At 39.9% G+C, this 26,725-nt stretch overlaps 1 protein-coding gene across 1 annotated transcript in view; it reads right to left on the minus strand.

Annotated features, from left to right (window-relative positions):
• Positions 1-26,725, minus strand: part of NR5A2 (nuclear receptor subfamily 5, group A, member 2) — a 60,532-nt gene that overhangs the window by 1,309 nt on the left and 32,498 nt on the right. The window contains exons 4-5 of the mRNA XM_010293324.1: positions 17,908-18,027; positions 4,549-4,696 (exon numbers count right to left, since the gene is read on the minus strand). Of these exons, the coding sequence (XP_010291626.1) occupies positions 4,549-4,696; positions 17,908-18,027 (268 nt within the window). The remainder of the gene's footprint in view (positions 1-4,548; positions 4,697-17,907; positions 18,028-26,725) is intronic.

Here is a 26,725-nt window from a genome sequence, read left to right on the forward strand (position 1 = left end):
AGGCTGTGATTTGTTTGAAAACTGAGTTCGTTTTTTGTTTGGTGGTTTGTTTTTTTTTTAAGCAAGAGCCCACTGTTTGCCATCCACAGCGATGAAATGTTTACCTTTTCTGCAGGACCCTCTTGTCTCATGTTAAGTGAGATGTGAGATCGATAGCGGCTCTGCAATTATTTGTCCATTGATAAAGCCTTCATTTCTTAAATGAAGTACATTTAGCTGTGTCCTGACAATGATAAGGGAGAAGTACCAGTCAGCTGCTGCCGAGTCTAGCATTTAGCTCCACAGGGAGACAAGCGCCTGGACGTGGGTCAAATGATGTCTAACTTTCTTCCTATTGGCATTTCACTTTACAAACTGCTCTGATGGGAGGTTTGACAAATCATCCTTGCTGAGTTCAGATAATAAAAACTAGCAGGACAAATGGGAAGTTTTGGTAAAGAGAAAACAATGGCTGATTTCAGGTTAAGTGAACGGTCTGTAAATCTACTGGATGGTAAAATGAAGAGATCTCTTGTGTCACAAGATGATAGAAAGTATCCCATGTAAGGCTCTTATTTGGTTCTTCAAACGTCATTTAAATGTAGTCATTTAGCAAATTTTATTGATGAAAAATTGATCTGAACTTTATTCTGTGATAGGAAGCCAATCAAAGAAGCAATGAGACAAATTTCGTCTCCAGTAAAAACAGTGCGAAATTCTCTTTGGCTTTAAGTGAGGCCAAAATTTCACCCCAGTGGAGCACGCCAATCTATTTCACTCCAGAATCAGAGACTTCAACAGCACATGTAGGGTGGTTTTTGTTTGGTTTCTTTTTTTTTTTTTTTAATTTCTAATTCTGATTTATGACAAAGAAAGAAGGGAGTTTCCAAACTAATGTCAAATTTGGTAATGAAAATCCAAAGAGGCTGATAAACTGACACATTTGTGTGTGTGATAGCGATGATTATGCTGGTTTTAAGGACTGATTTGTTCTCTGACTTTTTAACCTGTGGGAGCACAAGAGCTGAAGGACTGATTCATCTGAACTCGTCATCTGCTGAGAACAATAGTCCAGGTGTGATGGACTTGCTCCTCGCCAGAGATGGGCAGTGATCAGACTGAAGGGTGGCATGAGGAACCACTGAGGGTAGACAGACAATTGCTGAAGTATGAAGATCCGTGGACTTTTATGTACAAAGAGGTAAGAGCTGGTAAGACACTTGGTTTTCATAACTGATGGTTACCTAAGTAACCTGAAGTTACCTTACTCTACATATATTAATACTACATAGAAGTAAACTAGAGAGATGTCACACTTAAGAAACTAATTACCAAACTATTCAGGCTTATTGAATAATCATGGAGTCACTGTATCATTATCTACTTGGCAGCGTTGGTCAGATGGGCACAGACAGCCTAGATGGCCCACTGGGGAAAGGAACAGAGCTCCTGTGCCGGGGTGTACGGCTCGCTGGGGTGGGTATGTGCAGCCTGACTGCAGGAAGAGTTATGCACTGCTAGCCGCAAAGGCTATAATAAATATGTATCTGTCTAAGCTTCAACAGCATATTCTTTAATGCTACCATCAATCAAAAGCATTCTCCTGTATAAACACTTTGGAACCTTTGACGAGTAGATAATAAACGCTTACCTCTCATTTAAAATCTAGCAAGCAAAACTGGTATGATTTAACTGTGTTTTGAAAAATTATTGTAAGTGTTTTGGGTTTTGAACATTATTTTACTGTTAGTTTACTAAGATAATCACTTCTGAAATGTTAGGAAGAAAGGCAGCGACAAAGTTCTTTGCCCTGAAGGAAATTGCCATCTTGTGAAGAGATAAACAATATGGTACAGCCATGAATAACAAACAGCTTTACAAGGCAGCCTCCTATCTGTATAGTTATAAGAAACAAGCAGGTTCCTCTCAATAATTTAATTCTGTGGATTATTGACTTTGTGTTGCCTTTGAGAGGCTTTATATTAGACATCTATTTTTCAACCAAGCACTATACTAAAGAATAATAGCATAAGGTTTTATTGGTTTGGTTAACACTGTGGCGTGAACATCCTTAGAAGTGTAAAAAGGCTGGTATGTCTTGAAGCGCTTTGTATTGCATTAAACATTACAGGACCAGATTTTCAACAGGAGCCAGCTGAGGTTTTTGAAATTTTTTTTTTTGATTAAGTGATGTATTTTTCCATTAAGACCAGTGTTCTGTTGAGATGCCTAAGAGATGTCAATATGTGTCAAATGCACCAAGATGCTTAGGTACAATAATTGCTCCCAGTTATTTATATCGAATTTGATGCTTAGATGGTTTTGACAGCCCTGCTGAATGCCTACCAGCATTGTTAGGCACTTCAAGATCTTCAAAAACCTGACTCACTCTTAGGATGTGAGGTGTCTTATTAACTTCAGCCAGACAGTTCATTCATACTTTTGGGCACAAACTGAAGTACTTTGCTGGAAAGCGTATTTATGTTTTTCATTTCAGTTTCGTCATTGTTCCCATTAAGTATTTGCCTCAGTCCTGTGGGTCAAGTGGTACCATCTTTACATTTTACTTTTTGCGGAATAACACCTAGCTTTGACAATTAGCAAATTGAATTATGTGGTATACTAAATCACGAACTAATCGGTTTCAAAGGTATTGCACCTTCTTTAGCTACGTGACTTTTATATGCAAGTGATGTGACTACAAGGCTCCTATTAGCAGCAGAATTAGCTCTTTTTATAGTACCATAAATGAGATAAAAACTGGGTAACCTGGCTCAGTACAAGCTTGCAAGGTACTCCTGCCCAACTGCGTCAGAAGTTGAGCACACTACCTGGCAGAATTAGAAGATCTAAAGGTGTAAGAAAGTTTCCTAACTCACTGCAAAGTACTTGAAGAGGTGATGAAAGTGATCAGACAAAAAGGCCACCTAAATGTGAGAATTTTCCAAATGCACTTTGCTTATTCAGCTAATTTAAAATATCACTGAATTCTCTAAATATTTAATCAGAGGAAAGATACAGGCCCTTTAGGTGTTTTGATGCCACTGTCTGACGACTGAAAAACCTACTTATTAGGAATTAGAAAATCTGAATTCTTGTTATTCATTAGGTTAATTCATAAAACATAATTTCTGCAACACATGGCTTGCTTTTCCTTCTCTGAATCTAAGATATGGGAAGTGATGAAGCCCTGAATACAAAATGTTAATCCATCATGTCTTTCTAGGATTCAGAACATACAAACTTCCTAACAGTCGGTTCTGTTAGCGTCGTTCTAATTCTTAAAATAATTATTTATTCCCCACCCCCCCCTTCTGTCTCCTATACTTCTGAAGTATTGCTCTTTTAGGCTCCCTGCGTTTGGAGAGCTTAATCTAAAATTTTCCACAGCAGTTTCAAATTCTCTAAACACCACATGGAGGGACATATTTAAGACAATAATTGATGTTTTACAGTGTAATCAACACTGTTCCTTTCAGTCTAATTGCAACTGTATTATAATAATTTATTTGTAGAATTTTATTCCTTTACAGAAGTTTTTTTTTTTTTTTAACTGAAAACTAAAGAAAAACATTACTAAATGTCACCACTGATGATATTTCTTTCATTGTTGTGCTTGGCTCAACTCTTCACCCTCTTTGTAGACAAAATACCTTTTGACTAAACCAGGAGTTTGTCTATGGAGGTACGGCTGGATCTGACCTTATTTATGTTTTTACGTCTCTCCTTTCAACTGTCCGCCAGTAAATAAAAATTCATTTGACCAAAGTTTATTTAGACCAGCTTCTTTAAGTCAACAAAGTGCAAACCTGAAAAATCTGTTCCTATGAAGTCAATAGGAATCCATCTCCCTAAGCCTTTTTTTTTATTCCTGGCACCAGTGATTTTTCTTGATGGATTCATTGGAGGGCACTGGTTTAACTAATTTGTCTTGCATAGGTATCTTTCCCATTTTATGTCCTCTCCACTGATACAAAACAATCTTCCCTTTAAAGATTATTTCCTAGCCAGATCTGTCATAAATCTATTATTGTTAATTTGCACGTTAAGAGTTCCTTTCCCTTTTTAAAAACTATGAGATACATTCCTGATTTATGGGTTATGATGTGACAGCCATCATATGCAAAGAAGATTGTACTTACCACAGATGCCTTTGAAAAAGAGGGATATTTCAACCATATCCCCACTCCACCCGCTTCACATAACTATATTCAAGATCACAGAAAAACATGGCAATCTGTATTTTCCACTGTTCTCTAGAATTTCTAATAAACTTTTAACCATGTTCTGGAATATTCAGAAATCACATACAGAAATACAGAAAGCTTGTAATACTCTATTAAATTCCATAGGTTTTAGGAGTAATTTCCATAGAAATCCACTTTTAATCCTTATATGGATTAATCCTACTGAAAAATAGTCCTCAGATTCCTGTGAACCTCATTAAATATGTTTCAAAATAATTCAAATGTTTTCAGGAAAACATTAAGAAAAGTAAAATAGTTTCAATGTTTTTAGAAAAAACTAACAACACTATTAAGTAAGATATGAAGAGTAGAGTGCACCTACCTAAACTAAACAGCACCAGGAATTTGAGACATACAAATTCTCGTAGATCAAACTGCAGGGAACGAAGCTTTGCTACTAGTTCTTGTGCGTGGCTCATAAGATTGTTGAGGGTGGCTCCAGCTTGGGATACTATTACGGAATAATCCACCTGTAAAAAAGAATTGTATTTCTGTCTGGTTGTCAGGCCTGCAGAACCACTTTAGGACGTTTCAAGCAATCGCATACAAACTGGGATACTCCCGAATAAAAGAATCACTCGCAATTTAATCATGTTATCAAGTCAAGACAATGTTATATATAACCCTATTTTAGGACAACAGTATATATTGAAAATAGTATTAAACTATGTATCTTAATGGTATGTCACATCAGTGTGAATGCTGGTTTGTCTGTATTAGCTTTTTTTAGAAGCTTTATATATGACAACTGCACATGATGCTGGTAGCTGTCCCCATATCGGTTTGTTTTATTCATTTGGTGTCTCTTGTTCTCACTGTAATTGTGTGATCCTGCGAAGGAGGACTGATGAAGTGAGCTTTGCGCTTACGCTGGGCGTATTAGTCCAGAGGGACATAACGGTATTCATGGGAAATGGTCCGGTGTCCGTAACTTGGCCAGAAACATCTATTCAAGCCCAGAAACGTCGGTGTATTCCCACAGGAAACAGAGGTATTGTGTGGGTGGTTTCTGTTCTCCTTGGCTACACAAAATCCTGGTATGTGTTGGAGTTGGTTCCAAGGCACCTGTCCTGGCGAGTCCTCCCCTGCCCGCGCAGGAGAGCCGGCAGGTGCGTGGCGCAGGCCAGCTGCGCTTGCCTTGTCCTGAGCAGCCACCGCAGGGCACGAAACTGCTTAAAAGGTCCCTTCCAACCCGAAGCTTCTACGATTCTCTGGGGCGTAGGAAAACACGGGACTGCTCCGGGGGCCTGCTGCCCTTGTCATGCCCGTTTGTTCTCGGCAGAGGCTGGCCTGTCTGTGAGCTTTCCAAAGTGACACTGGTATATAGAGATCCAACAGAAAGCCGGAACTAATACACTATATTGAAAAAGGTAATATTCGAAAGCAAATTATGCTTAAAGCCTTTCATAGCTGACGTACCCCATGGCGATCCTTCAATCTCGGGCAACCTCCCCACTGCTTGCACACTGAAAACTTTTTTTGGCTAATGCCAGTCCCATTAAGGGGACGTTTCCGTGCAGATGGTCGTACCAGCCTCTGCCGCTCTGAGGACGTGCACCGTTAGCCTTTGCATGCTTTGTCACGGGATGGTGAGCAGCGGAAAAGCGCTCAGGCACCGCAGCCCGCGGGAGCCGTGATGCCAAGGTGAAGCGCGGGGGCTGGGGCCGGGGTGAGCTGGCTCCCAGGCCGGGTTGGAGGCTGTGAGACGGGGCAGCTCCAGCGCCGCGACAGCAGCGTGGAGCAGGGTGCAACTGCTGCAGCTGAAACGCCTTCAGCTCAGCGCTGTGCTCATCGGAGAGCATTACGTCCCCCCTGCAAGTGCCACCGTCCCGGGAAGATGGCTGGGGTGTTGCTTGCTCCTGTGTTGAACTGCTCCTGGCCAACTGGCCGAGACCTAAACAGGCTATTTACACATTTAAAAAAAATTCTTTTCTTGCCTGGCTGCTTTAATATTACCAACCCCTTTCTCTTTCAGGAGCCTCCATAACAACAGGGAAATTGCTAACCATACTTCATGTAAGCATATGTAATTGAAGTCTGGCTCTAAACTAAGACTAAGCACGGTGGTAAGTGCACGCTTTGGGTTAATGATTTGTTTAAAGGTATCGGTGCTCTAGTCCCATCTTTAAGGTCTCCCATAATAAAGTCGTTAATAAAGAGCAGCCAGGTATCACCAGCAGAAACAGACCAATACTGCAAAATTCTGTTTGTCCAGGCACTGATTCCTTAAAAACTATTAAAAAAAAAAAAGCTGTTAAGAAACATGTATTTTGGAATATGTTTTTGATTTTGAAACTATTGAATTGATTTTGTTCAAGTATAAACAGCAGTAAAACAAGAAAAAAGGAAAGACTTTAAACCTGACAAAATTTCAGCCAGGAAAGATAGAAAGATGACTGAAAGGAACTAAAAATAATTTCTCCTAGTGATGACCTTAATATAATCAATAGGTTACTGACTTTTAATAAGACATTTTATTTATATGTACTCTTAGTGCTCTCAAGACATTGACCGCAGGGAACTGTACAAGAAAAATGAAGTTACGTTTTTTGGATGGATGTTAAGAGTAACACTGCTCCAACTCTGCAAAGCATTTAAAGTTGTGCTTATGTTTCAATTAAGTCAACGGATTATGCTTAAGTACCTTGTGAGGTAGGTTTTATTGCTTTCTTACACCTGGGAAAACTGAAGTAGTGATATTAAATTGCTTAGTTAGGGACAAAGAAATCTGTGACAAAACTAGGATCTGGTCTTTGGAAATCCCAGCCAAACCATCTTTCATAAACTACTTTCTAGTTCCTCTGTTATTTCTCTCTCTTTCTGTATATGCACTTACACATATTTATATATCATTAAATGTACTTATATAAATAGTAAGAAAAAATCAAGTAACATACCTCAAATACTTTTTACTCGAGCAGTTTAATATAGTGACATGATTCAACTACTTCATATTGAGAAACTAGTCACATATAAATATCAACTTTCACAACTTAATTTCCCTTTTGTAATTGTTAAGGGGGGGGAAAGCTCAAAGTCCCTCACTGAGGTTCCAGTTTGGAGGGAAATATGCTATTCACTTCACAATAAGAAGTTAAGATGTCTGGATGTCAAGAATATCAGCGGCCTTAGTGCAGCGATTATGCTATAATGGAAAAACCCAGTAGATGCCTGGATCTCCCACCTTCCCTCTACTGGAGAGCTCTCAGGCAACCTGCTACTCTTTCAGGTGCATTTAATATTTGCAGCACCAGCAAATTTGTCTGGGAGGCAAGTCCTCATCTGCCACTCACCAAGAGCAGGCTGTATTAAATTTTTATATTTATTGACATTTCATTACCATAATTGACTTCAGTTGGTTCTCTAGTAGAAGGCACAGGGCTGCCTCCTAAGCAGGAGAATTGGTCCCTTGAGTAGGATTTGCAATTAAAAACAACGCAGAATGGATTTTTTTTTTTATTGTGTAAATATGATGAGTTGAATTTTCAGCTTTAACTAGAGAATACTGGGTGTGCAGAAGGGTTTTTTCAAGAGTGAGCAAAATTATGAGTCAGTGGAAAGATGACCCCCAAAGGTGTCAATCAGTTTATACAAAATCAACTGTGCATGAAAAAGCCTCGGTTAATGTCTATTCTGAAAAAGTGGTCACATTAAAGAGTATGCTGTCCTACTTGCTTGGTCCTGTATGCAATAATTGATACTAAAAGGTGTATTAATTCTTTTACTTTCCAATTCATGATTAAAAATGCTTTTAAAGACAAAGATTAAAACAGCCTGGATCTTGAGCAAAATGTTTAATTGCTTATTGAAGTCTTAGCATTTACTTTATATTGTACCATTAATTTCATTTGGTAAAATCAAATCCACAATTGAAATAAATTATTCTTGCTTCCCAGTTAACAGTATTACATTTCACAGTTGATTTTGATGTTGAAGATGGTATGTTGACTGGCATTTTTGAAAACAGAAGCTTTGGTGAAGCTTCCACATAACCTAATTTGGAAGTAGAATGACGGGCGTAAAGTTACGTCTGCACAGACAAATGGAAGTGTGAATTCCTCATGTACCAGTACACAGTGCTATCTTGCATGATGACTATAGTAATGATGAAGAAGTAATGTTAGAGGCTGAATTGGATTAGCTTGGTACCAAAGCAATGCAGACAGAACAGCACGGAATAATTTACACTGCTGCCTGTTCTCACCATTCTGGTGCTTAAATTGGCATGTGTAAGGTTAGTATGGCCATTGCTATATATGTTATACTGCAGGCTGTTCTTTAGTATACCATTTGCTAACTGAAGTGCGTAAATCTAAAATCAGATACTCAAAACCTCTGCTCTGCTGCCATCTAACTTTGTGCTTAAAGTCCTCACAGCTCCACCTTCCACCAGCCCTTTGGATGCCAAACTGCATCTAGGCATGGCCAGGACTACCCAAGTCATGACAGCGGTAAGTAACTGTGTGTCCGGCTCTTAGATTTATGGACTATGTAGCTTTCATCTATCTAAGGCAGCAAAAATGCCAAAGGATTTCTTCAGCAGGCCAGTGGAGTGGAGCCACTGAGGTATGGGAAACCCAGGGTCACATCTCCGGTCTAAAGAGGGCATGAAATAAAAAAGGCTATAGCCTGGCAATTGGGGTATCTTTCTGAAAGTGAGAAATAACAAGTTTCTTCAGGTAAATCTGGGACATCTTGCGGATATCTGCTGCTCATGCGTATTGGGTAGAAAGAGAGGGATGTTTGGCTTGGTTTGGAGAGAAAGGATTTGCTAGGTGCTGAACTCTAGGAGGGAACTACTATCCCAAGCAGAAAAGTGCACGTAAGTCCCTTGGACAGGCAGCATTCATGTCGTACCTCTCTCCTTAGCATTTCTCAAAGCTACCTCTTACAGTTACCACCCAGTTTGCTGCTGGCCTTCCCTGCTCCCTGCACTGCAGAGGTGAGGGCTGTGCGGAGGAGGCTGCAGGCTCTGCGAGAGGACAGGGCAGTACGGAGCACTAGCAGCAAAGGGAAAGAAGTAAAAAAGACGATAGTATTAGTAAGATGGTCATGACTTAAATGGGACTGCAGAAAGATGCAGCAATACTGTGTATTTTTTCTAAATCCTTTTCTTTATACAGTTGAGAGTGACTTAAAAGTCCAAATCCCTTTGATGCCAGTGAGAACAAGTTAGGCCAGTGCTGAATGTTTATGAAAATTCCACTTTTAAACAATATATCCTAGTAAAGTACTTGGAGTTCAGCAGTATTTAGATACTCAGCTATCAAATATTTTTCTCAATTGATAAACTGAGAGGTAAGAGAGATGGAAGTGACTAATTCTGCAGGTTTTTTTCTCACATGAAGGTCTCATTTAACACAGTGAGATATTGTTCAAGGCAGAACGAAAGACAAACCTTTTTTACGACGTGAAACTATACTCTGGGCTAAATAAATGCTGAGGCTGAAGGCCAGAAATGCAGGGAGCACTTGTGCTTTTTTATTTTGCAAATCATTTATCATGGTAATGAATGATTCTTGAAGCTAAATCTCTGATTTCACTGGGCTCAGACAGAAACTTTCTGGTGGAGTCAGGTGTTGGCCTCTGGTATTGACTCCTCTCTATGCTTACAAAACAGAACCTAACGTTTAATGGTGGAATCAGGTTCCTTCCTTCTTCTAAAATTAAATTGTGTCTGATTTCTAGGGTGTGACAGTAGGGTCATATGGCATGTGGAAACGCTGTGTGGAACTGTGCCATCCCTTTTCAATGCTTCAGCAAGCTTGAAACAGTCTCCAGAGTACGGGACTAGAGTGATTTTACCTGCGGACAGCAGTTACCGACTGTCGCTGCATGCCATTCCTTTCAGCCAGAACAGGGATTGTGCAAGTAAGCAATAAAGCCCCTGCCGTGGCTGTACGTGTACCCGTATAATCAAGAAATGTTCTAGCAGACTAAGGTAGTTCAAATTAGTGAAAGACTGATTTTGTACTTAAGTTAGTAAAATAGATCACTGTGTGTTTGGGGCACGAAGGCAAAGGAGGCAGTGGGTGCGGTGCCTAGGTGCAGCGAAGGGACCGTCCCGCTCCTCCCTGCCCCGCTCCGTGCCGCCCCGGCCAGCGCAGCTCCGGCCATGCAGCTGGCTGCCGCTGCTGGCGGCTGCTCCCCACCACCCCTCCTCGCTTACAAGCTGCCCCGAAGGCCAGGGCAGCGGCCGTGGCACCCTGCCCTGGGTGTGGAAGTCCTGACCGGGCTGAGAGCCGGTGAGCTGGCCCTAGTGTAGGGCTATGGGGGTGGATGAGCCTTGCGCTCAGGATGCATTCAGCACAGTATAGAGCAAGCAAGTTAATTTACTGTCACAACCATAATTACTCTTCTACTGTTTCCTGAAATATATATTTCAGTGGCAACTGAAGGTGGTTATTAAACTCATTTTGAGCCTTTCATATAATTATTGCTTTCATTAAAAACATTTAAAGCAGTATTTGTGTTATGTTTCTACGCAAATGAACACAGAAAAACATTTTGAAGAGGCACCTACATACCAAAATTAAGAAGGACCCAGCACCAACAAAACCAGCAGATATGCTTGTATCAGGTTTGGATATATTAATTAAAATTGTGATGACTTATACAGCGTAAGATGCTTGTCATTTTAACATGATACACAATAATAGAAGATAATGAATTAAGTTGCCGGTGGACCTTTCCCCTAGGATGATGTTTTTGTGCTTGCTAATTAGCTACGATATGCAAATAGTAACATTCCAACTACTACATTTACTTTGCCTAACTTAGATTCAGAAAAACTAGTACACCAAAACTGGAAAAATTCTATGCCCTGTAGCTGATCATATATAAATTTGTTTATAGTAGTTATATTTATGTTATAAAACACATAATAATAAAAGTATTGTTAAGTTTCATGCAGATAGCTATTTTAATCAGTACCATTCAATTTTCCACCAAATTACTAGTATGACAACGTTAAAGTAATGCGCAGAACATAGCTAACCTAGAATGCAAGAGAATCCAGTTCTTTACCAAAGTGCTGCAATGCACTTTGTGTTTTTTATATACAGATGAGATGGAATCACTGCTGAGTTTGAATATCCATAAACTTCATCGGAAGACAAACCACTGGAAATTTTTTGTGAAAGTTTAAGTAATATCACAAGGGCTGTGCTAACTCAGACTGTTTGTTCAGGAGTTTTTTAACCATGTGGAGCTTTTAACCGTGTGAGTTCATCTCCCTTATTACCCTCTTATCTTACACAAATTTCTACTCAACTATTTTAAATCCCTTCCCATCAATGGAAGACTGGATGTGCTCGCTTTGAATCCCATCAATATCACTGCTCCAATAGGCGGTTGGGACAGACTTGATGTGGTGCTTTCTTCTTTGAGCTAGGTCTCTGAACAACCTCTCTCTCATGTTCGGCAAGCTTAAAATCAAATATGGGACTTTACATGAACTTATATGGTGAAATGAGTTCACTAGTATGGGACTTGTATGGAGGACTAGCAGCCTTGAAGAAATGCTGCCATTTTTAGCATCATTATGGGAGCAATGTATACAGAATACAAAAGAAATACGTTTCCTATGAATACAACAAAGCTAGTATGTGGGAAACGGGACAGTACTGGTGTGCAAGGATTCACGTTGAGTGCCCTCCCCGTGACTTTTACTGGAATTGGCATTTTAGACTTAAAACCATAGTGCTACGATGGTTTCATGGCAACATAGCAAAGCAAATGCAAATTGGGATGTTTGTTCACAGATATGTCTATAGCTACTTGGAAGGATCAAAATGCTTAATGAATATTTGGACAAAGCTAAATTGGGCACTTCATGATTATAACTGAATTTTAATGTGTTTTACCTAGTTTAACTGAGAACATCTAGTTCAGCCCCAAAAAGCAGCTAGCATAATAGCCTCATAAGGCATGAGGCACTTCTAACAACTAGCAGAACCTTGTTTTCTTTTCCTTTAGGCAGAAGGCACTAGAGTGAGGAACTGTGCAAGCCTGGATACAAGAGAACAAATACTACACTGAACAGCAAAATAATGATTGCTTGACCTCGTTTGTATCCACCTTGAATCAAATCCTGTGTGTGTTTGCCTATGTAAGGACTTCCAGATTTGGCTCCCAAATGCCAGAACCTCTTTTCTGACAGCTACAACTATGAAGCCTCACTGATTACAATCATAAATCTAATGGGAAGAAAAAAAAAAAAAGGACTAATTTCCAAGAACATAAAAAGTAATAGCTTTCTATTAGATATCCATTAGCTTTCTATACCTGTGACTAGTCTATGTATTTTTAGTAATTTCTTAAGATGAACAAAAAAGCCTGTTTCCTTATCTACTTTTTTGCCAGCTCCTTTCTCATGTCCTTCGGAGACACTCCTGCCTCTAACACTCTTGTAACTTTCTGTACAACAGTGATACTTCTGCAAGGGTGATCTTTCCTTGTGATACAGCCGTCTGTAGCCCACAGTTTGAAAGTTCAGCTGTCTCTTGAGAACCTTTTCAGTCGCAAGGTGATCTTTCCTTGAACTTGCAAGTCCGTTCCCTAGGCAAACGGATTCTCCAAAGGCCTAAGCAAATACAGCTACGCCGGGATAGTAGAAGCCTTCTTTGCAAGTGGGTGAGTCTAACAGAGATTACACTGCAACAGAAAATTCCCCAGGCCACACATCACCACCTTTAAATAAGGCACAGCTTGAAAGATCTACATAGTATCCCATCTAGGGAGAGGTTCAAGCCACAAAATTCTGATCTAGATTGATGTTAAATTTTGTTTTGCTTCAAAACACAACACTGTCAATATCTTGGTTATCTCTGGTGCTATGCTTTAGAATACAAATCCAGGTGGAAAGATGTGGAAAGATGTATTTGTGTGATGACTTTAAATCAGTAGTTTCAACAACCTCAAAAAAATCTGAGGTTTAGGCACGTTTTCGGACAGCCTCTTCAATCTTAGAGGCTTTGACCAAACTCAGCAGAGGGAAGATTTGGCAACAATGAGCAGAGGGTAGGTATGAACAAAATGAGCAGCTTGCATCTGGGCAGCCGAGGCTACAACTCGTGTGTGTGTTGACTGCTGCATGAAAATGCATGAACAATGATATTCTGTACAGAGCTTTAGTACCTACCCTGTGTGTGCTGGACCTGGGAAGCTGGCAGTGTATTGCTGGTGTAGGAGATACAAAAGGAAAGTGCTCAAGTTGGAGGAATTAAAGTCCTATGATTAGGAATGGCCTGTTAAAATTACATGCCACATGGCAAGCCTGTGAAACTTGGCGTGTGGAGAGCATATTGGCAATGATTTACAATTAACCACCACATTGCAAATCACTCCTTAGCTGTTTTCTATTATGAAATTTGGAGAGTTGTAAAATGCATTTGTGCTACTTTATTTCCTTTTGAAATGGTAATTGCTACTGCTGAGGGGCAGTACTTAGTGCAGAAAATGAAGTGTACAGCGTAGAGAGGAACTTGTTCCTGAGGAACTGCTGAGGAATTGTAATGATCTGAAAAAAGTCTTTTGTGAAAGACATACACACAAAGGAGCTTCATTTATGAAACTCCAACCAAAACCAAATAAATAACAAAATAAAATAAAACACAGTGTTTTTTTGTGCAACGGCCAGTGCTTACTACTTTGTTGCTGACTGCACTTTTTCCCCATGAAAGTGGGAACGGTGGATTGACATTGGGTAAAACTTGTAAGCCAGTGGCTTGAGGGAAATGCAGATGTATGGAAATGTGATAGGAATGCCCTAAGGTAATGGGTTTGGAGCCAATGCGTTTGAAAATTATCGAGCGTGCTTCTAAATATTAGCCCATTTTAGATACCTGGTATAGAACTGACAGTGCTATGGCCCTGGGGAGCTGGATGAAGTTTGACTTTTGTGTCTGAGGAGCAGAGGCTGTGCAGCCTAAGTGGAGAAAGCAGGTATGTTCTAATGAAGTGGTGGTAAGTTCCCCCCTTACAGCTTCCCCCTTGACTGCGATTGTAAAAAGGATTATGTTTATGAGTAGCTTTTATGGAGCGATATATTCAGGATAGCAAGGAGTGAGGCTTCTGAGGTCTTAAATTTGCTAACTTGTGACAATAATCATGATCTCTCAGGTAATAAAGTACGCTATCTAGCTTAGGTCCTCAGTTTAAAGTTAATATCTTTGAAAGCCAGATGATTGACTGTAATTTTGCTCATAGTGTTTTGCTGGTAGCAGTAAATAAAAACATCTACAGCACTTTTCATCAGAAGTGTCAGAGTACTTTCCATGCCTTAATCAATTAATCTTTATGAGATGGTGGCATGGTTATTTCCCTTTCTCTACTGGAGGAACTGAAGGGATCAGAGCAGCAACCAGAAAGTATGCAGCATTTAGTGCAATAGCAAAGACTCAAAATGCCTGGGTCTAGAAGTGCGACTTTCCAGAATCATTTTACAGTAAATACAGAGGAGACAGACACAGTCATAACTGTCCTTTCATTAACAAGTTTGGGCTGGCATTGTGTCTTAGAATGACAACAGACTGAGTTGATGCTGCCAAGATGGTCCATCTTGACACTTAGGGAAAGAAGCAGTTATATTGGATCAGCTTGGTTAAACAAGTAACTCACAGCTGAACTACAATGCAAAAAAGCTGAAGCCAGGAATGGCTCAGAACAAGTGATATAGAAGCAATGTCCAGGTATGTAGGGGTGATGTTAAAAAGAGCCAGTGTTCAGCTGGAGTTGAGACTTGCAAGGGATGTCAAATTGCTAGTTAGGGGATGAACAAGGAAAATGTGGGACTGCTGCTGGATTCAGCTGGTGGTTTAGTGGCAGCAAACACAGACCAGGAGGAGGTACTCAGTGCTGCCTTTGCCTCAGTCTTTACTAACAAGATCTCCCTTGTTAGTACTTTGCAGCAGGGCTCAAGGAGAAGGAGAGTGACCAGCATCAGATATAAGGTGAAAAAAAGGCTATTTAGACCAGAACTAAGGAAAAACTTTCTCCCCATGAAGATGATCAGGTGGTAGCGCTGGCTGCACAGGGAGGTTGTGTAGTTTCCACCTTTGGGCGTTTTCAAAGCCCAACTGGACAAAACCCTGAGAAACCTGGTTTGAGCAAGGGGTTGGACTAGAGACTCCTTAAAATCCCTTCCAGCCTGGATTCTTCTGTGATTTTAAGATTTGTGGCTCTGGCAATTCTAGATATTTTAAACCTTCTGCTTAGCTCACCCAGCTTTGTCCACCTAAATAAAAGAGGTTCTTCAATGAATGAGTATTTAAATAGATGATGTTTTAAAGTAAATGCTTTTGAATGACAAATTGCGTACGACTCACGTACTGGCATAGTAGTGGCATTTCTGCAATACCTCAGCTACCAGCGGTCTTCCCGTGAGCACGTGTGCCACGCACAGCCCAGCGAGAGCTGCTGCACGCAGTCTGTGCAGCTGTGTCCGCTCCTGTAAGCAATCTGGCTTTTGATCTGGGATGACAGTGACCAGAGCTGAATGAAATCAGGATAATACAGTGGCATTATGTGTAGATTTCAGCCTCATTCCGGTTTCGAAAACAGTAGCCAGAGACTGCATATTTACTTCAGGCCTGGTGTCTTCCTATTTCTCAAGGAGAATCTGTGATGCATACATGGGAGTATGTTCTCCAGCCATTAGCAAGCATGAAAGGGGAAGGAGTCCAACCGTAAGGAAAGGGACTGACAGTGGTGGTCTTGTTTGCTGTTCTCCTAATACATTCTCCTGGCTCTCCAAGCAGCCTAAGTGCGAAGAGGAATGTACAAATGATGGGAGACTCTGGGAGTGCTTGCACCAACTTCAAAAGGACAAACTTTGGCATAGGAAAGTGAAATTGGGTTGAAAGGAGGACGTATTAAACCTATTTGACAAACCTGGGGAAAAAAAGGGTGCAATCAGTCCAATTTAGCTATGTTTTAATTTAGTTGGAAACTATAATTCTGCTTGGAAATATACAACTTCCAAACCCAGCTAATTTGCAAGCAATACATTTAATAAGCGTCCTGCTACCTGTTGTGCGACAGTGATGAAATTTTCTGCTTCGCCTTGAGATCATGTGCAGCTGGTTTGGTTGTTTTCAAGAAAAGATAAAAGTGGCTAATGAGGTAAGAATTATTACTGTGGAAAGATGGGGACAATGGCTAGAATTTAAGGGTATTTAGATCTTTCTAATGATTTCAGTGGGACTTAGGCACTCAGTACCTTTAAAAACTAGCTAATCACATAACAAATGAGACACTAATTCAGCAGTTCTATCGGGAACAGAAAACTGCCAATATATTTACAGCTTTATAAACAAAGGAATAAGCAAGCACCCTGTGTCATAAATAAAATAATTGCCAGTACAATTGCCCATGTTTTGCAGATGATGAAATGGAAAGAGGATCATTTTCTCAACAGCACCAATATAAATCAAGAGTAATGCAACTAATTTTTGCTCTTATAATTACGGAGTACAACTTTATCTTGGATAGGTTAGTGACTTTCCACAAAAGTGCAGGAGTCAGTTCCATAGCTAGAATTTTAATTTTCCCACTTCTTTTCTTAGAGAAGTCGATCATTTCTCCCTTACACTGTATACCTTTTAATCATAAATGCAGTTATTTCTCCTTCTGATGCTTATAAACACTTGTTCTTAGTGTTAAGAAATGGTTACAGTTTTAAAATTATAACCAAAGCTGTAAGCAGATTCCACAATATGCAGACAAAAATGATGTATCTTAGAAAAGGGAGCTCTTTCACATGTGTGTATAAATTGAAGCGGTTCAGTTTGCAGTTACTGAAATACCAATGGGCCATCATTTGTTTTCACTTTGAATCAGGAACATAATGTACAGGCACCCTTTGCTTCTCTTTGATACTGTGGGTTTTTTTCTCTTCAATCCAGATTAAGAATCTTAGGAATAAGGTTCTTATTTTACTGTCAAGTTCTCTGTGCTTTGGAAAGTATGAGGGAGACAAAACTTTCTGTTTCCTTTGGGTTTTCTCACAATTCTTCTCATATTTGCCTCATTATTGCTCTTGCATTTTGGGAGATCTATGCATCTGACTCCTGAAGAAAATTAACCCTTGGAAAGCTGAGTAGAAACTGCAGGGTGCATACCCTGAGACAGCTCCTGAGACAGTACCTGTATTTATAGCCTATGGACTGAAAAATTTTCCTGAGATTAGATGTCTTAGCTGCCCAGTTTCTTACACATGTGCATACTTCTCTAAAGCCAAGATATTTCTGAGGTAGTAGATGCAGGTTCTCCAGGTTTCTGACCCAGCAGTGATTCTTCTGAATAAACCACAATTCTGAAGGGAAAATAAGTTATAATTGCTTAACCCTAAAGCGTCAGGTTTGGGAGTGTTGTTGTTGTTGTCAGAAACCATTTTAGCCTCAAGGAAATACAACTTCTTGACAAACACTTCTCATCTGCTATTTTTCAATCATTGAAGTATAGAAGTATATTTGAAAAGCAAAGCGCTTATGATTATATCTGCTTTTATAAGTTTAACTGTAATCAGCAGACTAGGAACAGAGTGCACAAGTCATTTTATCTACATTATTTGTGGAGAATCTCTGAGAACACAGGAGTGCTTCTGACCTAGTTAAACTCCTGCTATTTTGAAAATTCTTATTAAAAAGCCATCAATACCTCTGTGAGCCCACATACTCACTTGTTGCCCAGTAACCAGAAGGATGGAGCCTTCTTTCCCATGTACCACTTGCCGGTAAATGTGATCTAGAATTAGGAGTTCACTCCAGCAGTTCTGAAGCAACTTCATTTGGTCATCAACCTGTAAAGCAAACACAAACGTTGGTGGCATCACTCTGGGAGTAAGTCTTACATCACACTACAGTCAGTCCTTCTTCAGGCATCTGGTTAACGTCATGAGAACTGAAATGCTATCAAAAATTATTCATCCACAAAATTGCTTTTTTTAGTTGAATAAATAGAGCACTACTGAAACCCTTACCCATAAAATGTATAGAATATTTACTACATAATACATTCTAGGAAAGCAGAGCTATGACATTGTTATGCAAAGTAATAATAATAGTATATTTATGAAATGCTCATGGAAATGGGATATTATTTTTACCCAAAGCAAGAATAGCAGAAATAATGCTGATGTGAACTTTTCCATACTCCCCATCTTTGAATCTCAGCTTCTGGAAATAGTAAGGAATCTGCAGATTCAAGCGCATCATTGTTGCAACAAGCCCAAGTCAGAGATAGGTCCCTTGCAAAGGAAAATGTGAAGAGAGAGGTAAATACTCCCTCTGAGTATGGTTGTGGTACTATGAAAAAAGAAGAAAAGATCATCATAAATAGAAGCTGAGCTGCTTCAGGTGTCACCAGTAGGGCAGGAAAGGGCCATGCATAAGGCAGTAGTGAGCAGTGAGAAATACCACTAACTGCATTTAGTGATAGAAGGCACATACTGGGCACTCAGCACAAGCAACCTACATTAAGATTTTGTGCAATGTTATTCGGGATGTACATATTATAGGACAACAAAGTGTATCACTAAACTGACTCCTGTTGCAACTGGATTGCATTCAGTTTTATTCACTTTAAAGATTGAAAAATAATTAAGATTTCCACAAATTAGTGTAAGGCTGACTAGAATTCAGTCACGGTAAGCATCAATATCCTCTGGACCTGTTCTTACTGAATTTACTGATTTCTTCCTAAAATCAAACAAAGTCTTTGACTTCAGACATGTGTCTGAAAGAGTTGTTAGGAGATGCGTACATTAGCCTTGCTACAACTAAATGTCTGGTGCGGTTGTGGCAATGGCAGGTATATAGCTAAAAGGATTCTAAGAACCTGCAGAGATAGCAATTGCTGAACAGATTAAAAATGCTATAAATTAGGAGTAGTAAAAATGAAATTAGTGAAGAGAATATTTTAAGTGGAGAACATTTCTGAGACATGGAACTATTAAAATTGTTTTCCAGGTGTTCTAATTTCAATTGCTTTAGAACTAGATTTCATAATGCACAGGAAACTGCATTATAAGGAGAAATCTTGCATAAGCTGAATTAGATAATGCAATAGATGTTTTCAAATTTTATCAGCTATGACCTAATGGATTTTTGAGCTTCATTCTTTCAAGCTTCTTTTCTGGTTGTGTGGTAGAGAAGAAAGTATCGTTTGTTACTAATAGATTTTTGTGGTGTCACCTGTGAAAGTTACCCAGTATTGTCTCCCTCTTTCCAGTCACTTGCCATATAGCTCAGACTTTAACATCTTAAATATTGAAGTCTCTCTTTGCCTTCCTCATTAATCTCTCCTCTCTCTACTCACAGTTTTCTCCCAACTGTTCTTGTTCCAGTTTCTCCCTGTTAGGTATCTGTCTCAAATTATTCCCTCTTGCCGGACTGTCCAAGCAAATGAAATCAGAAGAGAAAGGGAGTTCTTGCTTTTGCCTGCTCCATGACTTCAGCAAGTATCTGTGATGGAAAACTGCATAACTCATTCCCTCCGCTACTGCTTTAGCTAGAGGATGACACAATTTTCATTTGTTTTGTTTTAATTTTATTTTTATCCCACCCCTGCTTTTCTCTTAAAAAAAAAAAAAAAGAAAACAACAAGGAAAACTATATCCAAATATCTGTGCCAAAATAATATCTTAAGGTTGCAAAATCAAGCATGGCAGAATTAGTTAATGCTTGTATTAAGATTGTCTGTCTTATTCCTATTTTATCTTCAATCTTGTGTTTGTGTTATACCAGATTTCAATGCATAGACACAAAAGGGTTGAATTAGCGTTGTGCAAACACTCTCAGTACTGATATTTCAAATGTTTTGCATGCTTTGGCTTTCCAGTATTAAGACTAATCTTTTATAACTGTTGCTGTTCTGCCTACAGTCACAGTTTATACATGTATGCTCAGATCACTCCTATAAGCTACATATCCATTGGCAATAGAGATGGAGGAAAGAAAGAGGTGTGGACTCTGTAGAAGGATATATTACTAAGTCAAAGAAAAGCTAGTGCTATCACAAACGCAGCCTTGCTCCGTCCCTATGCTGTCTGTGCTCATGATAATTCATTTCTGTTCAGATCACAGGGCAAGGCTGATTCTGTATTAAAGATCTCTACCTCTGCCCACAACATGTATTTAACTACAAAACCATTTCAACCAAGTGACTTGTTAGCTCGAGAGCTGACAGTAAATTACCACATTGATACTCTCCCTACCAAAACTTCAGCCAAGTTTAAAATAAGGCATTATTTGAAGAAAATGTTTGAAATTTAGCGATCCTAGTACTCTTGCTTTTTACGTGAAACTGTTTTGTCATAATTTTCTCCCCTGTACAACAAAAATCAAATAAATCATGCTAACATAATTTTATCCAAAATTAGCATTTCACACACAGCTATCGCAGCTTACATCTGAACAACCAAGCTGTGAGACAGTTTAAACATTCAGCATCCATGTCATAACAACTAATACCTGAATAAGAGGTCAAGCATTTGATTATATTATGAATGACATATTTCCAGCTAACCCATCTGTCTCAGCCACAGGCTTTTTAAAACAAACTACACTTTATGGGTCTGGGTTTCCAAAGGCCCCAACAGCAGCTAGTCTGCAATCAAAGCTTACCTCCCAAGCTTTATCATATCATTACCGAGACAGTGCTGTGAGAACAGTATGAGATGGCAAAATCACAAAAAAAAAATGTTTTGCACATAGTCTGTTCCTGCTGTTCTACAAGACTTGTAAAACTAACAACAGTGAACATCTGCTAGTGGTTCACAAAATCTGCTCCTCTGTATTCACTGTCATTTAACCAGTGAAAGCCTATAAAATGGATAGTATAAAAAGCACAATACACACCCAAAACACAGTATTGCTTTCAGAATACTATTAGATCCAGCTGCTTTTGTCATTTTAAGAAAGCTGGCGAGGCAGCAGAATGCTTCCCCGTTTGCACTAGGAAGAAGCAGAGATGACTTTAAGGAGGGTCGTGGATTACTAAAATGTAGGGCAAGTGATCAATTCCACCCTACTTCTGAGAGGCATGTACATGAGGCAACACACATACTTTATCTCTGCTAATGCATATGAAATAAAAAATAGAAAACAACATAGACCACATTGAACAAAAATGCTAACACATCACTTCTTATGTTAGACTGAGCTGGTAAAGTTTATGACGTGTGTAAGTTCAGCCAGAACACAAACACCCTTGTGTTTTCGTGGCACATCAATAAATGAGTTGCAGAAGCATTTTATCTGGCAAAATGAAAAAATCAGCCTTTCACCAAAACATGTATGTGCCTTAAACTGATCCTGAAAGCAAAGAGGCTTAAGTTTTGGTGGCCGAAGTGGAAAGTGAGTTCTGAAGAGGAAGGTCGTCTGCAGAAAAAACACCTTGTGGACTTCAGTCTTCTGACTCCAAAACCAAAGCGTGCTAGTCCGTCATTAACGGGGTAAGCAGGAGAAAAGATAAGATTCTGCCACTAAGATAACTTAGCTCCAGGCTGGGACTTCCCTATAATCAGCATCATTTTCAATCATGGTATACATTGAACTAGAAACAGGCTCATAAACTTGTACTACTGGCTAAGCTCTGAGATTTTTTGGTTTGTGGAGATCTTTAAGAGTATCGTCAATACTTTAACAACAACAAGAAAAAAGCGCCCTTTGTCCCAACTACTGTGAATTCTTATAAATAAAAATTGAACATCACACAACCAAAAACTGGCTGCTGTGAGAACGCTCCCCAGATTTGCAGCTGCTCCCTGCCATAACAGAACATTGACACAAGGATAATGTAACCCATGACTTATCGAAGCAAGTTGTCAAATGAGATAGATAGATAGATACCCATTTGACAGCTATCTAGCCTCGAGCAAAAGCGTGAGTGAATACTGTGCCCAGATGGTTAAATTTAGGTCCTCTCTGGCCGGTGGCATTCAGCTGAAGGCACATCAGTGGGGACAGCATAACTGGAAATTGTTGCTGAAGAAAAGGCTTTTGGGGAAAGATGTGGAGGAAGCTAAGGGAGGGGGTGTGACTCAAAAGAAACAGGACATCATTTCCAGCATGCGGGGTGGCATGAAAGAGTAATGAAGTTATGAGCATGAAAGGAGTAAAAAAAAATCACACTTGTAAAACTGCTGCTAAATGACAAGGGAACCAAAGAGGGTGCTCAGAAGGAGGCTTTAAAGCAGGGGAATGGGGAGGCAGTGCAGTGAGAGAAGACATAAGGGACGTTGGATGTCAGATAAAACCTGGAAGGTGAGGATGGTGAGATTGGATGAGATGCAGACTTAAAGGGTTTGTGCAACAGTAAGTGATGCTGCTGGGGCAGAGAAGGAGCAAGTACTTTGTGTTAGAGAAGCAGAAGGATGGTGGTTGTTGCCAGCGCAGGCAGGAGAAGTCCCAGAGGTGAAAGTGGGCATGTGCGTTGTCTACTCTCTCAAACAGCAGGGTTACAAAGGTGGAGCAAGGGATAGCTTTCTGATAGCATTAATACATGACAATAGGTAAAACCCTATTACCTGCAACAAAATCCTATTTACCTACGCTTACAGTGAGGACAAGGAAGCATGTCAGAATTTGGAGTCATCCATAATCTCCTATCTCATGTTGTTTGCACTACTTGTAGCATATTACCCAAGTCATAAGCTGGAAGACAAATGGTCATTGCCACAACCACCCAGCACCATCCCACTGTGCTGCCCACAAACTACCAAGCTAGCCAGAGTAACTCCTGCAAAACAATCTCCCAGCATCTAGATGGGTGACAGGTAAACAGGGAGACATGGCGAAGGAGATGCTGCGCAGGCAGTTTGCCCTGCAGTATCCCCTGACAGCTCTTTTGTGTACAGGTGGAAGGCAGGATGCAATGCACTATATTCAGATAAGGTTTTAAGATTTTGTCCTTCAGGTGTTGACCTAGAAACATATCTGCAGTGACCTCATGGTAGAAATGTGCACAATATCAGTATTAATTGACAATATTTCAGTATTGTGACCTCTGTGAAAGAAACCTCGCTCGCTCCTTCTCCCTCACCCCAGAAGGGAATCACCACTTGCACAGCCTACCGGCCGCAGCACTCGGGAAGGGCTGGCTGCAGCCTGCGTGCTCCTCTTGTCCCAGCCATTGGCCACCCCAGCTTTTCTCAGTAAAGCCCCAGAGCAGAACTGCTGTACATCTGGGTCGGGAGTTCACATGTCTTGGGATGGGAATGGATGAAGGTGGGTCGCAGTGCAATAGGAGAGTCAGTGCCCCAAGCGTGGGAGGGTCACTGTGCTCCCTACATTAGCTTGCTCTTCAATTTCACTACAAAATAGTGTTTCCCATTCAAAACTTAAAAAAAATCACATTTGTGAAAACAGAGAGACAAAGAGGTGTGTCCCCTCCATCAAGTCCACTGACTTTTTTTCCTTGGGGGTTTAATAGAACCATGGAGCCTGGTGGAACTGTGACACTTCTGTGTGTCCGGTGTGAAAGATTCACAAGGTATTGCTCATCTGCACAGTGAACTTCATACAGATAAATATATGAATACAGGTTTGAACAGAGAATTCCCTAGTGGCATGCCTGAGTTTTTCTACTGACAGCTGGAATTATAAGGTGACTTTAAATCACTTTTCTGATTTCTCTGCTAACGAGGATTAGAAAACAGTCATGCATGAGAATACATTTAGATACAACTATTAGTTTGCATAATTAATCTTAGCAATATAATGCAAGCCACATAAGGTATTTCCAAGAGTGGAGGAAATAGACTGTCAATTTGAAGTGTAAAGGTCTAATCCTGAGCACTGTGGTGACACAGCATCTCACGGTGGGACAAAAAGATGGTCTGGGGTTGGGGATGGGAGTGTCACTGCTAAACCCCAGACTCCCACTGAGCTGGGCCCTGAGCTTTTGGTCCAGGACTCAGTGGAAGTTTGTCAGGCTCACTGAGGCCTCTGTTGACACTGCAAGACACAATCACGCATTATCAACTGTAGTTTAAGTAAGGACTTATCTCAGAAATGCTGGTTACTCATCTGAAAAACTATTTGTGCTGATGTTATAGATGAGGAGGGCTAGTGTGACACAAGAGTAGTATTGTTATAGAGTGTATGCTTCCCACAGCACAGAATGTTAATCATTATAAACTTTAGTTTTCTCTGAAGAAGTACATTGAAATTGCCAAACAGTAAAATGAAGAATAATGTGTATGCTTTGCTGAAATGCACCTTAATCTTATCAAAACCACACTGTGTCTTTTTTTTAGGAAGGTGTTTCACAATATTTAGCATACTGTAACTAACAACTGCAGATTTGTTACGATTTTTGTTCTGAAAAGGTATTTTCAGCCTGACAGTTGATTAATTACCTGTTAAAAGTTTTGGGGTCATGTTTTTTTTCTGTGTTGCTCTAAGTTAAATATTTTCCTTCTAATTGTTGCTGCAGCTTCAGTTGAACAATGCACTCACCTTTTACCCAGTCTACACCTCCCTTTCTGAGAAGTTGGAGAATCCCGTTTCATCTCTTTTAATTTCCATCAACTTGCGCTATAGCTTTGGGCTTTTCTGCTACTAAAAATTTAAAAGGGTATCTAATGATTGAAAAAAAAAAAAAGATTGAAATTTATGTGATAAAACCATGTTGGATTCAGCTGAATTGTTTTTACTTAAGCTTCTAAAAGGGAATGCCAATATAGAAATAACATGAAGCATTCATTTCATAGTGCCACTTTTAAATTCTACGGCCATTGAATAGCCATTTCCTAGTGAATATGAAGTGATTAAACATCTGTCGGAATTGTTCAGCCTGAAGCATACAGGTTCAAGGGATGGTTGAACTTTCTTTCAAATGTAGTTAGGAGATCACTCACAAGTCATTGCAGACATATAGCTCGAGTTGTTACTCCATTTTCTTATGCTATAGTGAAGCAAATTGCCCCAGATCAAAGTTTTATAAGACAAGTGCACTCCAGAGGCTAATTTTGACTCCTGAATGCATGCATGGTTTCCAAATGGTTACAGAGGTAGAGAAGGATTTGGACTCTCCAGATGGGTTGCTGCTAACAGTGGGAAACCTCCTATGCAAGGTTGCTGTCAAAAAGCAGCACGTAACAGCCAATGCGGTTTTAAAAGTAAATGCACATAACTTTCAGAACCAGTGAATGCCCTAATAAAAAGTGATTACTACCTATAACCTCAGTAATAAAATGCTACAAAGTTCAAGAAAAATTGATTTAATATTAACTATGATTGTTTCAGCTCTTTACTAGAAACCTGTGCGCTATATAAAATTTGTTGGTAAAGGCAGTGATCTTTACAAGCCTGCAGTGGGTTACACAGCTGTCCTGTTCCGTCTAGCTCTAGCGTGAAGCGAGTATAAAATCTGTCCAAGTTTGGAAGCATTTTATATTTTTTTGTGATTTAGAAATGAAAGGAAATTTAGAAATACTTCAATGTGTGCCTTTTCCTGCTCCTTTACATCGTGTGAAGAGGCTGTTACAAAGACGCAGTTATACTTGGTGTGTGCCTCTGTGTGTCTGTATACCTCTTCCTTCAATAACTTCTGAATCCGTCAATCGGTGACACCTATTTCAATAGGGTGTAAATCTACCCAAGATACTAAGTTCCTATATGCCTTGTGTGAATCGGTATCCGGATGGAGGAAAGTAACTGCTGGGCACCATGCCGAAAGAAAGGCTAATATGCTCACCCTTTACTCAACAGCAGAGAACTGAGAGAAAGGAAGAGAGAAGAATTAAAACGCTTTGTTAACTCTGTGCTCATGGAACCATTAGCATTTGGAATATCAAGCCACTTCTCAGTTTTTGAAACAGCATAGATAAGGAATTTATATCACAAAGCAACATTATACCTTTGAAAATCCACATGCTTTTACCCTTCCAAAAGGTAAAGCAGTGAGTATGTGGTGCCCATGCTCTGGATGGCGTGTGGTGTTTCCTGCTTAGCAAATGCACGTGGGGAGAGCAATTGCTTTGCAAAAGCTTCTCCCCTTGCACGCCCCTGGACAACTATGTGAGATCACTGTGAAAGGGGATCAAAGCAGCAGTGACCAGACATTTCCCAGTTTCAGTGCTAATCTTCCATTGAGTCAAAATACTTGCATCAAAAGCAGCCTTGTGCATCAGTTCACACTCATCCCCTTTTCTTGCAGGAATATAACGCAAGGTGCGTGAGTCTAGGGGCCTCCGATGGCTGAAGGGCATGTGGGCAAGCAGCTGATGGTGATCCTACTAAGACCTCTGTTCTTTTATGGATCTTTGGACTCCATTTAGAGAGTATTCTCCTCTAATAAGGAGAAGGTAAACAACAAATCTCAGCTCTTCAAACATCAGATGAAAGCGCTGATACAATAAACTTTGTGTGTGTCTGTATATATATTACACAGTGCATCAAATACAACATATCACACTCCTATTTCTTCTCCTTTGACTCACATTTATCTCTGTGCAAACTGCGTGAAAATGACTTAGTATTTTTCAGTCAGCA

The sequence above is a fragment of the Phaethon lepturus genome, unplaced genomic scaffold, assembly GCF_000687285.1.
Source record: "Phaethon lepturus isolate BGI_N335 unplaced genomic scaffold, ASM68728v1 scaffold51088, whole genome shotgun sequence".
Lineage (NCBI taxonomy): Eukaryota > Metazoa > Chordata > Aves > Phaethontiformes > Phaethontidae > Phaethon > Phaethon lepturus.